Source organism: Oreochromis niloticus, linkage group LG3 (genome assembly GCF_001858045.2).
Source record: "Oreochromis niloticus isolate F11D_XX linkage group LG3, O_niloticus_UMD_NMBU, whole genome shotgun sequence".
Taxonomy (NCBI): domain Eukaryota; kingdom Metazoa; phylum Chordata; class Actinopteri; order Cichliformes; family Cichlidae; genus Oreochromis; species Oreochromis niloticus.
This window is the reverse complement of record NC_031967.2, coordinates 75,739,182-75,754,645: the sequence shown is the minus strand read 5'-3', so window position 1 is coordinate 75,754,645 and position 15,464 is coordinate 75,739,182. Positions and strand designations below refer to the sequence as shown.

General features: G+C 40.2%; 1 protein-coding gene across 1 annotated transcript; it reads left to right on the top strand.

Annotated features, from left to right (window-relative positions):
• Positions 1-12,749: 12,749 nt before the first annotated feature.
• Positions 12,750-15,176, top strand: LOC109199825 (nuclear factor 7, ovary-like). Its single transcript, XM_019355158.2, has one exon. It carries the CDS (start codon positions 12,751-12,753, stop codon positions 14,134-14,136), a length of 1,386 nt encoding a protein of 461 aa, XP_019210703.1. The 5' UTR covers position 12,750; the 3' UTR covers positions 14,137-15,176.
• Positions 15,177-15,464: the final 288 nt, after the last annotated feature.

Genomic DNA, 15,464 nt, shown 5'->3' with positions numbered 1-15,464 from the left:
ATTTCCCGGTCAACTATACATAAATTGCACGTAGACATGATTTTTTTAAAGCTGGTGAACTAGACCAAGTCATTGATAACAAATGAACAATAAATCTACTTTCTCTGGTACTTTATACCCGATCAGTTGCAATGCAATTTAATGCTCAACTACAAATCGATGGTTTTTGATGGTGACCGGAGCCGAATGATCGTCAACTATAAATAGACGTTTTCTCGACGTTGTTGTTGTCACCTGGTCGACTATAAATAGATCAAATATCAATGACAAAAAAACAACGGTGAATCAACATCGTTACAACGTCTCTATAGTAAGACCGTCGGTTTACCACAGTATTTCAATGTTGTTACAACATTGGCATTTCAACCCCGACCATATACGACGGTTCGGATGAAAAATCAACATAGATTCAATGTCGTCTTGCTATCTGGGTTATATACAAGGTAAAAAATGGTTGTTCAGATATAAATGAGGCTGGCACTTAAACACCACTGCTTAAGGCAACAAGAATTTTATGATTTATCAATGTTAATGGAAATGTTTCATTGTTAGTGTGATCGGCTCCAGCTGTGCTTACTCTGCTGGACTTTGTTAAAGTCACTCCAGGAAGTATTCAGAACTACTGGTACGATGTTACAAGCTGTATCCCAATTCAGGGTCTGCATTCTTCAAGGCCGCATTTGAAGGCCTTTCAAGTTACACACTATGAAAGGCAGCAACAAGTTTAATATTCAGAAACCTAAAGTATGTATCAGCAGCAGAATGGAGCTAAAAATAAATGTTTGTTTCAGTTCCATGAAACTTTGAGTATTTTGGATTAGTAGCACTGCCGTGTTTGTTGCATCATATTGCTGTAATTGTTTATATGCTTTATATATTCTGAGGTAAGTTGATCTATAGTGTTACATCATATTCTATAAGGATGTTATGTGTTTGTATACTTTCTGCCAGTTTGACCCATTTAGCAGAAGTCAGCCTGTTTAAGGCTCTGATATCTATTCTGTATGACTTAAAGCAGTTATGATTTTCGCACCCATTAAAGGGATATTTAATAGATCAGTCTACTCTTCATTTTATCAGAAACAATTATCACAGCTCGCACATTTTCTTTTTACACATATATGTAAGCATTCAGACAGATTTAGTAATGCCAACATTACGTAGACCGCAAAGGCTGGGTCCTCTGAAGGAAGCAGACCCTGAATTGGGATACAGCCACAGTCCTCACTGAGGTTTTCATGTAGGTCATTTGTGGGATGGGCCGCCCAGCATTTCCTGATTTTGTTTTTTAAAGTACTGATGATGTCATGTCTGACATCAGCAGGTAAAACCAAAAGGAGTTTTTCTCCCCCATAGGGAGGATTCCAGCGTTGCTGCCTCTTTCTGTTGTTACTGTTTATATGATTATTGGGTTAATTGATTATAATAAAGATTTATTTTGTGTTAATCACCTCTGCCTGGCGTCCTTTTCATTCCAATCCGGATCCAATTGTTACTGTCCCCCACCCTCTTCGTCTAGCCTTCATGTGGGGACAGTAACAGCCACGATAGGTGAAACTGGGGAGCCCATGGCACACCCATGTTTCTGCCTGTAGAACTGACCCTTGTATGTGAAGTAGGTGGAATGAAGACACAGTTCCAAAAGCAAACACACTTGGTCGATGCTGAGAGTGGTCCTGTTGCTGAGGTTGGTGTCATCCTGTAATCTCTTATGAACTACCTCCAAAGCTTCCGTGACTGGGATGCAAGTGAAGAGAGATAGAACGTCGTACGAGACCATGGTTTCATCTGCCTCCATAATGACATCTCTCACCTTCCCAACAAAATCCAATGTGTTCTGGATGTGGTGTTCAGAGCTGCCCACCAGCGGGTTGAGGATCGAAGCCAGAAACTTGGAGATGTTATAGCTGACCGAGTTGATCATTACACAATCGGTCTAAAAGGTGCACCTTGTTTGTGCATCTTTGGTAAACCATACAGACTTGATGTAGATTCCCCTGGGTACAGCCTGTGGTACAAGGTCCGGTCAATAGCCTTATCTTGTTCTAACTGCTTCAGACAGTCTATCACCTTCTTCCTGTAACCTCATCCTGGGTCTCGTTTCAGGGGCTCATAAGTATTTTCGTTACAGAGTAGTGACAAAATTTTCTCATGGTAGTCTTTCTGGTTTAGCAAAACTGTGCACCTACCCTTGTCTGCCGGAAGGATGATAATGTTGTTGTCATCACTAAGTGATGCGAGTGCCTTCCTCTCCTCCATGGTGATGTTGGATGCTGGGGGCTTTGCATTGCTGAGACAGGCCGAAACTTTCGTCCATAGTTGCTCTGTTTCCATTTCTGCAATATTGTTGTTTCTAAATTGCTGTTTCTCTGGCTGTGATCAGTCCAATATAGTTATGCAAATTCTCATGATCATTGATCAACAGCCACTGATCAAAACCCACTGATCAATGGCCATGAGTACCATTGACAGAGAGTTGGGGAAGGGCTGCAATCACAGCACTGTAAGATGCTATGTGTATGTAATTATTGATTAGGTTGTTTAATATTTCCACTAAATACTATTTAGAATATCAGAATAGGGAGGATGGTGTAGGTTTAAATTTATTATATTGATACATATATACCAACAAGACAGTGTACATCACTGTCTCAACATTGTCTGTTTTTATTCAAAGGCTTTATGGATTTTCCTCTAATACCTGGTGAGCCGGTCTCCAGTCAAAATGCACGGGCCGATTTTTTGTCCGAGTCCAGCCCTGCCTGTACTTGTGAATAGATTGCGGAGTCCTGGCATGTCGAGTTAGTTCTCCTGTGTTGTGCCATACACTTAGCCAGAGGTTGTTGGTTGTTGGTTTCCTATTGTCGATCACAGTTATGACAATTTGCATATTAATGATCAAGAAACTGACATCACAACTAGAGATGGCACGATAACCCTTTGTCTGATACCGATATCATAAATTTGGATATCTGCCGATACTGATATGAATCCAATATAGTTTATTTTATAATCAATAAAACAGTTTTTTAATGTCTTGTATGGGCTCAAAATGTGGTCATAAATATTTTGTACTTGTAAATCAGTTTTGTACTTGTAAATCAGGATTTGTATGTGTGAAAAGAATTTGTGTGTGCATAAAAAAGATTTGTGTGTGGACTTAGCCAAAAAAAAAAAACGTGTGACTCTCTGCAAGTTACAAGTACGAATTTTGACCCTATTTTTCTTCCTTTCATCTGATTGGTCAATGTCATGTCAATCACAAATGTAACAATCCAATCAGAGAACAGATGGGTTTGGCTGTCGGAGGGGCGCATACACATACAAATCCTGATTTACAAGTACAAAACTGATTTACAGGTACAAAATATTTATGACCACATTTTGAGCCCATACTCTTGGTGCATTTTGTACAAGTTCATACTAAAATAAAAGCAAATCAAAACACATCTATTATACTTGTATGCAAAAAAATACACTAAACCCAAAACATTTTGAGGTTAAGCAGTACTGATCTTTTTATTTAAACTATTAGCATAATTTTAAATCTAAGTATTTAAAGAAATATTGAAGAGTAATGTAAAATGCAAATTTATGCAGATTTCAAAAACTCCTTGGTTCTGAAAAAAAAGTGCAATATCAGAACATAAAAAACCTTTTATATTCAACAACTTAAAAAAAGATGGGGCTGTAGAATGGACCTTTTCACATTTACAGCTCAACATAAATAGACATCCAGAGTGGACAGCAGTGCAAATAAATGCAAACACGGCTTCATGACACTCCTCTTTTAACAAGATGGATGTCAGTGTACGCTGTTTCCATCACATTTAACCTGAGCCTGAATTTTGTGTCATTTCTATACAAAACTTAACACAAACATGAATGTTTTTGGTTTTTTTAACCACAAAACTGTTTAGCCATGTGTCATGCCGGGGTGGGTGTCCCCGACAGAATGGACAAACAGTATCCCACATTCTTGATTTTTAGTTCACAAACACTTCTTACAGCGACTAACTACTCCTAAAACTTTGGAGGTTTTAGCTCTATATACAGTAACGTTACAGTAGGATAAAAATAATTATCAGGCAAAATGTACTTCGTTTGTTAAAATAACCCCATCCAATACCACATGAGAATATATAAATATATAACTTTCTTTTGTAACCCTCAAACTGAATGGTAATGTAACGATACTCATTTTTCACTTTATCACAAAACTAAAACAGTACTTCCACATGTAATTGTCTCTAATGGAGGCTGAGTACACTAGATCTGCACTCCATGGTTGCTTGCGGCGCAGGGGGAGCGGGTTTTGTCAGGGATGCCTACCTTGGCACGACACCTGGTTTGGCAACACGTAGCAAGGCTCCAAATTTTTTCAGTGTAGAGTAACTCCAGACTGCCGACAGGTCTTGCACACAACAGCCTCTCTATCACGTGACACATACTGCTCAGATGTGCTAAGGTCACTACCTGGGTTACACCATGTTGCAGGTTTTGTGAGGTGCTTGTGTGATATTTAATGGATCAGATTATATTTTTTTTCTCCCCGATATCGGAATCGATAATTTAGGTCAGGATCAGACCAATAACAATAATGTATATCGGATTGGTCCATTCTTATTGTGAAATGTGATATTTAGAATCCACATATACCAGTATCATTTCCTAAATACTGCCAATACAAAGAAAGACAGAAGAATTTTAGGCAAAACTTTAAAGATTAAAAACATTTTAGAGGTGTCACCAGTGAGAGATGAACTGGCATTTGTGTGTCATGAATCTGTGTTGTGAGGGGCGCTGCTCTTGTGGCGACCTGCAGCAGGTGTTTATTGGTGTTTTGCTTTTTTTCTTTTGTTTTTAACTCTGTTCTTAACCGTGTTAACTTTTAAGTGAACGGTTTCCTTGATTCATTTCTTTTGTGGTTTTTGCTGAGATGGAGATCTTTTACACCTTATTTTTATTGTCGGTGGCAATGCTCACCTGGAGTCATTCACTCTCAATTACTTACATGCGTGAGGAACTACGTGGATTACGGTGATCCTGTTTTTCTTACGTACCATTCTTCTAATGTGTTAAAGATGGTGAGATAGCAAACCCAGACGCGGACCTCTCATTAAAGTTGAACAGTGTCTTTATTTACAGTGAAGCAAAACCAGTCCACAGTTATCCACAGTGCAAGTCCTTTCAGTGATCCTCTCTCGTTCTCCCCTCGTGATACGTGCTAGAGCATTGGTGTCCATAAAACTCCCAAAAATCAGCAAAGTCGCTCCTTCCGTCTCTCCATCTCGTTCGCTCCTGGGAACAGGCAAAAACAAACACAATTAGCCTCCCAACGTCACTCTTGCACCCATTTTTAACGTTGAAACAACGTCAGGTTTTGATGTTGAATCAATGTTGAAACCTGACATTGATTCGACGTTATATTTTCTAACACTGTTGACATTGAAACAATGTCAGATTCTGATATTGAAACGCTGTTGAGCTATGGTGTTGATTTTCCACCTCTTTCGCAGTTGTTTTTTTATTAAAACAACAGTTAAATCATGACTGGAAATCTACCTTTCTTTATAGGTATTTTAACCAATACTAAACTACTGCATGTTTCCATCAATACTTAAACCACCTAAACACATAATTGCACTTATTCCTCAAACTGGACACCCTTTATAAAAATCAAATGTCTCACAATGTATCATGTCAATATTAATATCATAAAATAAGAAAGCATTGCATGTGATGTAACAGAGAAAAAGAAAACTAAACAAAAAATGGTCAATAGACATGTTTCGTTTGCCAAATACTTTATTAAAAGACAGTTTTCTATTTACATTTATATTTTAACATAACTTTGTAGTTTTTACTCCGGGATGGGGACGGATGATGTGCGTCCTGCGCCACCCAAACGGTCTGGGGCATATCGGAGCCATTTCTGCACTGCCTGTGCAAAGACAAACTCTGACATAGAGTTTGCCCCTAACTGCTGCGTCAGGCCATCTAGGACAAAAATACACACACACACAAACAAAAAAAGTGAATTAGAGCACATGAATAAGCTCTTGTTATCTGTCTTCAGCAGGGAGAAAGTATGTAAACTCCTAGGCTGATAAACATGAAAGTCACCAGGCGTAAATCTGCAAACTGCCGCATTTGATTCCCAAAGAGCTATGAGTGGAAAAAGTGATAAGTCTTAGCATGGTGTGCCGTGCATCCTTTAAAACAAAATAAACATGGGATCGTCGGGCTGTACAAACTACAACCCGAGGACTAAACAAGCCAAAGACCAAAGACTCCATCTCCAGATTAACCAGACATGAAAGTCTTGTTATTAAAAAAGACAAAGTAATATAGCAAAAACTGGACATAGGACATGTGAAACACACCCAGCAGATCAATCGATCCCTTCATTGTTCACTTTAGGCTCATAAAACTACAATAAACTGTAAAACTTACCAAATATGCATCTGCACAGCGCTGTCTCTTTAAATGCCCTTTTTTGCTTCGTCTGGTCCTTTGTTTTTTCCCTGCCCAGTTTAGTACTGAGGCCAGCTCGTTTGTGATGGCATAAGCCATTACACGGCGGACTCGCACCTCCAGTGTGGTCCCTCCAATCAAGGCAAAGCGTCTCACCTATAGACACATTTTAAGAGATGGAATTAGCGTGTCTCATGTCTTAAATGTTTATGCAAGTGCTTGTGTGTATGCCATTGTTATGCATTTAAATGACATCTGACAGCTATTACACTTTATAGTTACAAAGTGTACATAAGCTTTATATACTTACCATTGCCTTATTTGCCTCTTGTGATTGAAGAGCTGCCTCTGCATTGTTTAGCTCCTCAATGTTGTGCAAGGGCAAATCCAAAGGGAGTAGCCCAGCATCTACCGATTCATTGGAGCTGGTATTGCGGATGGCTCTGACCTCCTCACGGAGTTCGTTAAGAGATCTCGTCAGGTCTGACAGCATCGTTAACATCTTTTGTGAGGTCGCATCTGTTTCAAAGAACAATTCCAGAAAGATTAATGGCTTAAGCCAGTGGTTCCCAAACTTTTTTTGCCAGGCCCCCTTTTTTACAAGAAAAATGTTAGCGCCCCCCACTACCTAACCCCCCCCCCCCCCCCCCCCCCCCCCGCACAAACACATCCTCCAAACACACACACCCATATTTTGTTTACAAACTCCATTGCGGTTTATTTCACACCTCAAACATTTAGTAAACAATTAAGCAAATACAAGTAAACGGCAATAAATTACAGGTAGTAATAAAATATACTACTAACTCTTTTACGCTACGTCCACACCTACACGGGTATTTTTGAAAACTCAGCTGTTTCTATGCGTTTGGGCTTTTCGTCAACACGTAAACGGCGTTGCGATTCACCGAAAACGGAGATTATTTAAAACTCCTTTTTTGCGTTTACGTGTGGACGAGGATTACAGAGTTCGTCACGCAACGTCAAAGGCATGTGCCTCTTTTCACATCACGCTGTGCGCCACGTTATTGTTTACATGAGATGAATTGCAGAATGGCAGATAGAGACAAAATACTGTTAATCTGACTATCTTCAGGTTTTACACGCTTACATATACACACGCAGTTACTGTCCCTCCATTTACAAAGGCAGAGGCGTCACGGTGTGATTATTTTACGTGTAGTTGTTTTTTTTCCTGTGTAATAATATTCAACATTGCTATCAATACATTTTTCAAAAAATGCCTCTCTGTGCAAAATGGGTTTAAACACATAAACAGCTGTGAGATACTGTTTGTCCGTGATTTGAACAGGGGGAACAGATTACGGCAGGATCAGCCTGATATTATTTGTATCCCACTGTAACTTTACTGCATAAAGAGCTAACATCATGTTAGCTCTTGATTTTTAGTTCACAAACACTTCTTGTAATAACTAACTACTGTCAGGAGTAGTTAGTTATTACAAGAAGTGTTTGTGAACTAAAAATCAAGAATGTGGGATACTGTTTGTCCGTGATTTAAACAGCCCAGGGTTGCTCCCGACGCAGGGAAACGAATTTTGCAGGGGAGACCTACCTTGGCACTTGTGCAGGTGAAGCCAAAGGGAAGATATGCTTCACCATATTTTCTAGTCTTTGGCTTGGAAGGAAGTTGGTTTGGAAACATATTTGGCGATGCTTCATCTCTTGCTTTGCGTTTGTGTGGGAGGCCCGTCAAAAACCTGTCCACAGTGTCCAAGCGCTCTTTTTTTCTTTTCTTTTCATACCGCGCCCCCCCTGCAATGGCTCTGCGCCCCCCCTAGGGGGCGGGCCCCACACTTTGGGAACCTCTGGCTTAAGCAGTGAGAGGCGAAAAACTAATATATCCATAAGTGATGGTGTAACATTCTGCATTCAAGAATTAGTTGTTTTAACTGCTAAAAGTGTTTGCTAGTTTTTGCCTGTCACATATATATGATATTTGTATATGTAGCTGCCATCACCAGTGCGTGAATGTGTGTGTGAATGGGTGGATGACTGAATGTGTAAAGCGCTTTGGGGTCCTTAGGGACTAGTTAAAGCGCTGTACAAATATAGGCCATTTACCATTTATACCATGTAAAATCTGAAATTCAAAGATGTTCGAACTTGCCTTGTAATAGTGGCCTCACAGAGTCTCTGGAATCTACAGAAAAACAAATCACAACAAGATGACATTCAGGAGTATAAACTGGTGTTTTGAAGATAAGGGCACAATGACATTGTGATTCAGCTTTAAAACAATTTTAAAAGCATACCATCTATAGGGAAGGCCTCGACATCAGACTCTGCATGCTGGGGAGATTGCAAAGCTGTGTCGTTTGGAGTGTTCTGCCGGAGTGGCGAAAGGTGCCGAAAGCTGGGAGGGGCATTATGATGCCTGCTGTCAGTGGGCTGGGGGGAAGACTGCGGAGTGGTGAGGGCTGTTTAGAAAAAGATAAATTTTTTAAAGTATTTAAGAATACAGACAACTTGTCCAAAAAGTTTCCATGTGTCACACACAGATATGTACACAGACACTAGACATTATTTTATTACCTGGTATTTTCACTCGAGGTGCCTGGGGAAACCGTTTTTTTGTGGGCTGCTCATCCTCTGAGTCACTATATGTGTACAGGGGATTTGGTCTAAAGAAATAAGTAGAAAAAGTTCATAAGTAATTACAAATGTTCTTTTGGCATATTTTTTCCTACAGTTACAGTTTGATTTATAATAACACACACAGGAAACGGAGATGTGCAAGAAGGTACAGTATACAAGGAATTTTTGAAGTGCACAAGTGTACACGGCTTTGCATTTTTAAAAAGTTTACAAACTTACACTTTTTGGACTATATTATGTGGTTATATTGCAGTATTCAAGCATCACAGATATGTACAAAAGACAAGATCATAAATTCTTAACAATCAAAGATATGTTTGTGAATAAAAAAAGTTTTACTTGTGCTTTCTTTTAAGACTGGTCTGAGTTTCAGCTTCGGACTGAAGGTCAGACGTATCACAGTGTTCACTTAGTCCTATGTGTGAAGGGACAGTTACTGTGTGTGTATATGTAAGCATTTAAACACTGAATATACTAAAATTAACAGTATTTTGTCTAAGTCTGCCATTGTAGGAATTCATGGCACCGAGACAAAAACGTGGCGCACAGTGTGACGTCAAAATTGGCGCAGACCTTTGACGCTGCGTTTTCTCCGTTTTTCTCATCCACACATAAATGCAAAAACGGAGTTTTCGAAAATATCCACCCTGGCAGGCGTTTTTAGAAATCTCCATTTTCAGTGACCAAAAACGCTGTTTACGTGTGGACGAAAGGTGCAAACGCAATTGGTAGGTGAGCGTGCAACGTAAAGTTAGGTGAGCGTGAAACGTAAAGTTAGGTGAGCGTGCAACGTAAAGTTAGGTGAGCCTGCAACGTAAAGTTACGTGAGCGTGCAACGTAAAGTTAGGTGAGCGTGCAACGTAAAGTTTGAATTGAGTGCGAATTGAAGCGGGTGCTCTCCAATCATTAAAAGTAACAAAGTCCTTGAACACATTTAAACAGTTACCATTACGTTTATCAATCATATATCACAGATTTAGAATTTTTTGTAGTACTAAGCAACTACAGAGCGAAAGTCTGGGTCAAGCGCCGAGGCGACGGCAAGAACAAAGGAAACCTCGAAGCGTTAAAGCTTTGTAAGGGAATATAACAAAGAAATTATGAAACGAAAATGTTTTCTTTGTTGATATACTTTGTTCGCAGTGCAATTTATTTGTTGCCAGATTGTAAGAAGTAGACACAATTTCGGGCTCCCACATTTTGTGGGAGCAACGTAAATAACAGTAAAAAACTTGTTAATGTACAACATTAACGAGTTTTTTAATGTTATTCAAATGCAAACATGGAAATAACGAGTAGGAAAAAAATTAATTCATTCTTACCTTATACTAATCGTGGTGCAGGCCAGTGCAGTGCATGAACTGATGCCTTCTCCGGTCAATTCCGCTGAGAGTAAATCAAATGTCCCGCTCTACTGTAGAAGACAATGAATACCTGGGGGGGATGTACCAATGTGAGAGGGGTGCTGCGGAATAGTCCAAGTGATCGCTGCTTTAATTTCCCGGTCAACTATAAATAAATTGCACGTAGACACGATTTTTTAAAGCTGGTGAACTAGACCAAGTCATTGATAACAAATGAACAATAAATCTACTTTCTCTGGTACTTTATACCTGATCAGTTGCAATGCAATTTAATGCTCAACTACAAATCGATGGTTTTTGATGGTGACCGGAGCCGAATGATCGTCAACTATAAATAGACGTTTTCTCGATGTTGTTGTTGTCACCTGGTCGACTACAAATAGATCAAATATCAATGACAAAAAAACAACGGTAAATCAACATTGTTACAACGTCCCTATAGTAAGACCGTCCGTTTACCACAGTATTTCAATGTTGTTACAACATTGGCATTTCAACCCCGACCATATACGACGGTTCGGATGAAAAATCAACATAGATTCAATGTCATCTTGCTATCTGGGCGGTCAGGGCACCGTCCGACCCTGACATAATGCTTGGATGGATATTACTCTTGGAGGATTTATTTGCCCAGTTAAAGACTAACTTTGAAAAGCCCCTGGGCTCGAGAAAATGCGGAAAGAAAGATGGCGTGCATCAGTGTGTAAGGAAAGTTTTGAGGAAGAATCGTGTTCCTCTGCCCTCTATGATCCTGGCTAATGCCCAATTTCGTAGGAACAAGATTGATGCACTAAAAGGGAATGTGCTTCATCTATGGGAATACAGTGAGGCTCGTCTGATGGTGCTTACCGAGACGTGGCTGACCGATATAGACAGTGACACTTCACTGCAAATCAGTGGCTTTGGGACCCCTGTCAGATTGGATTGGAACTGTGGAGTAATACACAAATCTCATGGAGGAGGGGTATGTTTGTATATCAACCAGGGCTGGTGTAATAATTTTACTCTGCGGGAAGGGTTGTGTCTTCCTGACATTGAGCTCTTGTCAGTATCTTTCAGGCCGTTTTACTTACCGAGAGAATTCCCTAAAATTTTTGTCACTGTTGTTTACACTCATCTCAAAGCTGATGTTAGAGTTGCCACTGACGCCATTTTTAAAGTGGTACACAATCTGCAGTCCCTCTCTCCAGATGGTCCTAATTTTGTTCTTGGTGATTTTAACAACTGTAATCTTAAGAAATCACTGAACAATTTCTTTCAATGTGTCCCCTGTCCTACAAGGCGTAATGGAACTCTGGATTTGTGTTATGGACCAATTAAGGGGGCAAAAAAGTCTGTGGCTGGACCTGCACTAGGTTCTTCGGATCACAAAGATGTTCATCTCCTCCCTGCTTATAGACCTGTGATGGGAGGGAGAAGACCTGTGTGAAGCGGGCTAATGTCTGGACAAAAGACAGTTGTGTTGCCCTTCAGGGGTGTTTTGATTGCACTGAGTGGTCCCCATTTCAAGACAGCACTTCCGATGTGGATGAACGTAGTGATGTGGTGTGTAGCTACATCTCTAAAGAGCTAAAGCTAAAGACTCTGTGATTCCATCTAGAGAATTTAAGACTTTCCCCAATAACAAACTGTGACTTTCTAAAGACATCAACGATTTGATTCTTTAAAGGTGAATTGCTTTTAACGAGGGAGCCGTTTCCACTGTTAAAACATTGAGGAAGGAGGTGAGGGCTGCAATAAAGAACGTTAAGATGAGGTATAAAAATAAGATTGAGGTAGAACTCAGTAGAAACAACCTCAAGAGAGCTTGGCATTGCATGAAAATTTACTCAGTTAACGTTTTAAAATACAAAAGTGGAATCTACAATACATAATAGTAGAGTCCATATCACTGCTATGTGATTACACAATGTGATTACAGTGACAAAAATCAAATTTTCCTTTACACTAGACTACACTTAAGTTATGAATTAAATGAATAATGTTATGGTAAAATATGGAAGTATAAGTTGTGTCCCATTTCTTTCAATATTTCTTATTCCTTTCTTTTACTTTTCTTTCATTGCAGGTGAATCTGATAAACAACAACAGTCTGCTTTGAACAGCTACAGGAGAGAAAAGTGGAAAACTCCAACACTGCTGCTTCAAGCTGCTGACGCTCCACACACTGAATGTGAGTTTGAGCAAAAACATGACTCAAAGGAAGTTTCAGTGAAGGTGGTAGAGGAGGGAGGGGAGCCAGGACTGACTGTATTCCTGTCTGCTGTTTTCAGCTTCACTTACAGACTCAATGGCTTCCAGATCAGAGGAGGATCTCTGCTGTCCGGTCTGTCAGCAGGTCTTCATAGATCCTGTTCTTCTGTCATGTAGCCACAGCTTCTGTAAAGACTGTCTGAAGAGATGGTGGAGAGAGAGACCAACACGCGAGTGTCCACTTTGTAAGAAAATATCAGAGTATGATCCATCTTTAAACCTGGACTTACAGAACCTGTGTGAGTCATTCTTACGGGAGAGAGATCAGAGAGCTTCAGAGGCTCTCTGCAGTCTGCACTCTGAGAAACTCAAACTCTTCTGTCTGGACCATCAGCAGCCAGTGTGTGTCGTCTGCAGAGACTCAGAAAAACACGCCAATCACAGATTCAGACAGATCCATGAAGCTGCACAACAACACAAGAAGGAACTTCAGGAAACTCTGGAGCCCTTAAAGAAGAAGTTAAAGGTTTGTGAAGAGGATGAAGTGAAGTTTCATCAAACAGCAAAACACATTAAGGTCCAGGCCCGACACACAGAGAGGCAGATTAAAGAGCAGTTTAAGAAGCTTCACCAGTTTCTAGCAGAGGAAGAGGAGGTCAGGCTGGCTGCACTGAGGGAGGAAGAGGAGCAGAAGAGTGGGATGATGAAGGAGAAGATGGAGGCTCTGAGCAGAGAGATAGCAGCTCTTTCAGACACAGTCAGAGCCACAGAGGAGGAGCTGAGAGCTGAAGACGTCTCATTCCTGCACAACTACAAGGCTGCAGTGGAAAGAGTCCAGCGCTGCCCCCTGCTGGATGATCCACAGCTGCCCTCAGGAGCTCTGATAGACCAGGCCAAACACCTGGGCAACCTGACCTTCAACATCTGGAACAACATGAAGGACATGGTGTCCTACACTCCTCTCATTCTGGACCCAAACACTGCTCATCCAGACCTCTTCCTGTCTGAAGATCTGACCAGTGTGAGACGACGAGGAGAGAGGCAGCAGCTTCCTGATAATCCAGAGAGGATTGATTATTCCTGTTCTGTCCTGGGCTCTGAGGGCTTTAACTCAGGGACTCACAGCTGGGATGTCGAGGTTGGTGATAATACAGGGTGGGGACTAGGTGTGTTAGCAGAATCTGTGCAGAGGAAGGGAAGTGTACGGTCTGGATTATGGGGAATAGGGTTCTATGAAGGTAAATACTCATCATTTTCACCATCAGCTCCACCCACTGCTCTCTCAGTAGAGAAGAAGCTCCAGAGGATCAGAGTGAATCTGGACTGGAACAGAGGAAAGCTGTCGTTCTCTGATCCTGATACTAACACACACATACACACCTTCACACACACTTTCACTCACAGGATGTTTCCATATATTTGGTCTGGTAAATTGAACGTGTTGCCATTGAAGGTGTCAGTGTCAGTGGAGCAGATGAGTTGAGGATGATGATATTTCTAATGTTGTTTCCTGTCAGTGAATTGAAGTTTTTAAACTGCAGCTTGGTTTCTTTCTGTTCCGAAAGCTTCACAAACAAGTGTAAAAATCACTAAAAAAGTGTCATAATTCAGCCACATTATGTGTCAGATGACATGGAGTAGAGAGTTTGAAGTTCTCTTTGGTCACCCTTGTTATTACACCTGAGACAGAGTAATAGCCTCAACATCCAGTGTTATAAGAGATTTATAGTGCTAAAGCTAAAGCACTCTTTTCTTTGTATACTTTGGCTAATAGTAGCTTTACTTAAAAATGTATAAATGAAATACAATATGAGAATATAATGGTAAATTATATAATGGTAAGTCTAATAATAACCCTTTCACTATAATGCCTGGCTAGAAACGGCCTTGAGAGAAATGAGGGTGTGTGCAGCGAATAAAAAAACACAACACACTCTGATATCTGAATACCTAACTCCTATGGCATGATACATTAGCTAATAAAAAGGAATTGTATTGGGTAAATTGCCATTGACAAACAGTTTCAAAGAGAAAATGTGTTTGGATTAATGCCCTAATGAAATATAAATGTGTTGGAATTTCTATATTAATAACAGAAAGAAAATGTAAATAGGTATTGCAATGAAATAACCTTAATTAAAAGCAGGTGAAAGGTCAGGGAGGTAAACAGATGTTACTGGATGGCTAGATATAGGTGGAGATGGTGGAGTCTTGATAGAGCATAAATTGAGGAGCACAGAGGCATCTTTGTCAGTCTCCTGCATCCTGCAAGATGAGCAGTTAAAGGACTGAAGTTCCCCATTGGAAATTCCAGCAGAGATACCGAAGTGACTGACGGCTGCTCCAATCTGTAGACTTACAAATTGGACTTGGCTCTATCTTTGCTCATCTTCATCGTTGCCATGTTGGATTATAATTCTGTGAAAGATTTGGATTTCCATTATTCTCCGCGTGGATGGACAGCTTCTACTTTTTGTTTGTATGTATTGTCTTAGGGTCTATTTTACTTTTCTTTTTTTTTTTGCTGTCCCATTTGGTTCATTTGCCAGCAGAATTATTGTCTAAAGGCAAAGAAAGATGCCCAATGGATTTACTTTACCAAATGGACCATCCCAACCTTGCCGTATTGGTCTATTTGATTCACCTTTGCTTTTATTGTTTATTTGATTTGATTTTCACTTGCTAAATACGGGACAGACTTGACTGGGGAAAAGAAAAGGGAGAAAGAAAGAGGGAAAGAAAAACAGCGGGGAAGAGGAACGGTGATAAAGGGCAAAAAACAAAAAACAACAAAATAAGCAGACAAAAAAT

What these genes read in the sequence shown, in the direction of transcription:
- LOC109199825 (XM_019355158.2), top strand. Translation starts at nt 12,751, where the DNA reads ATGGCTTCCAGATCAGAGGAGGATCTCTGCTGTCCGGTCTGTCAGCAG.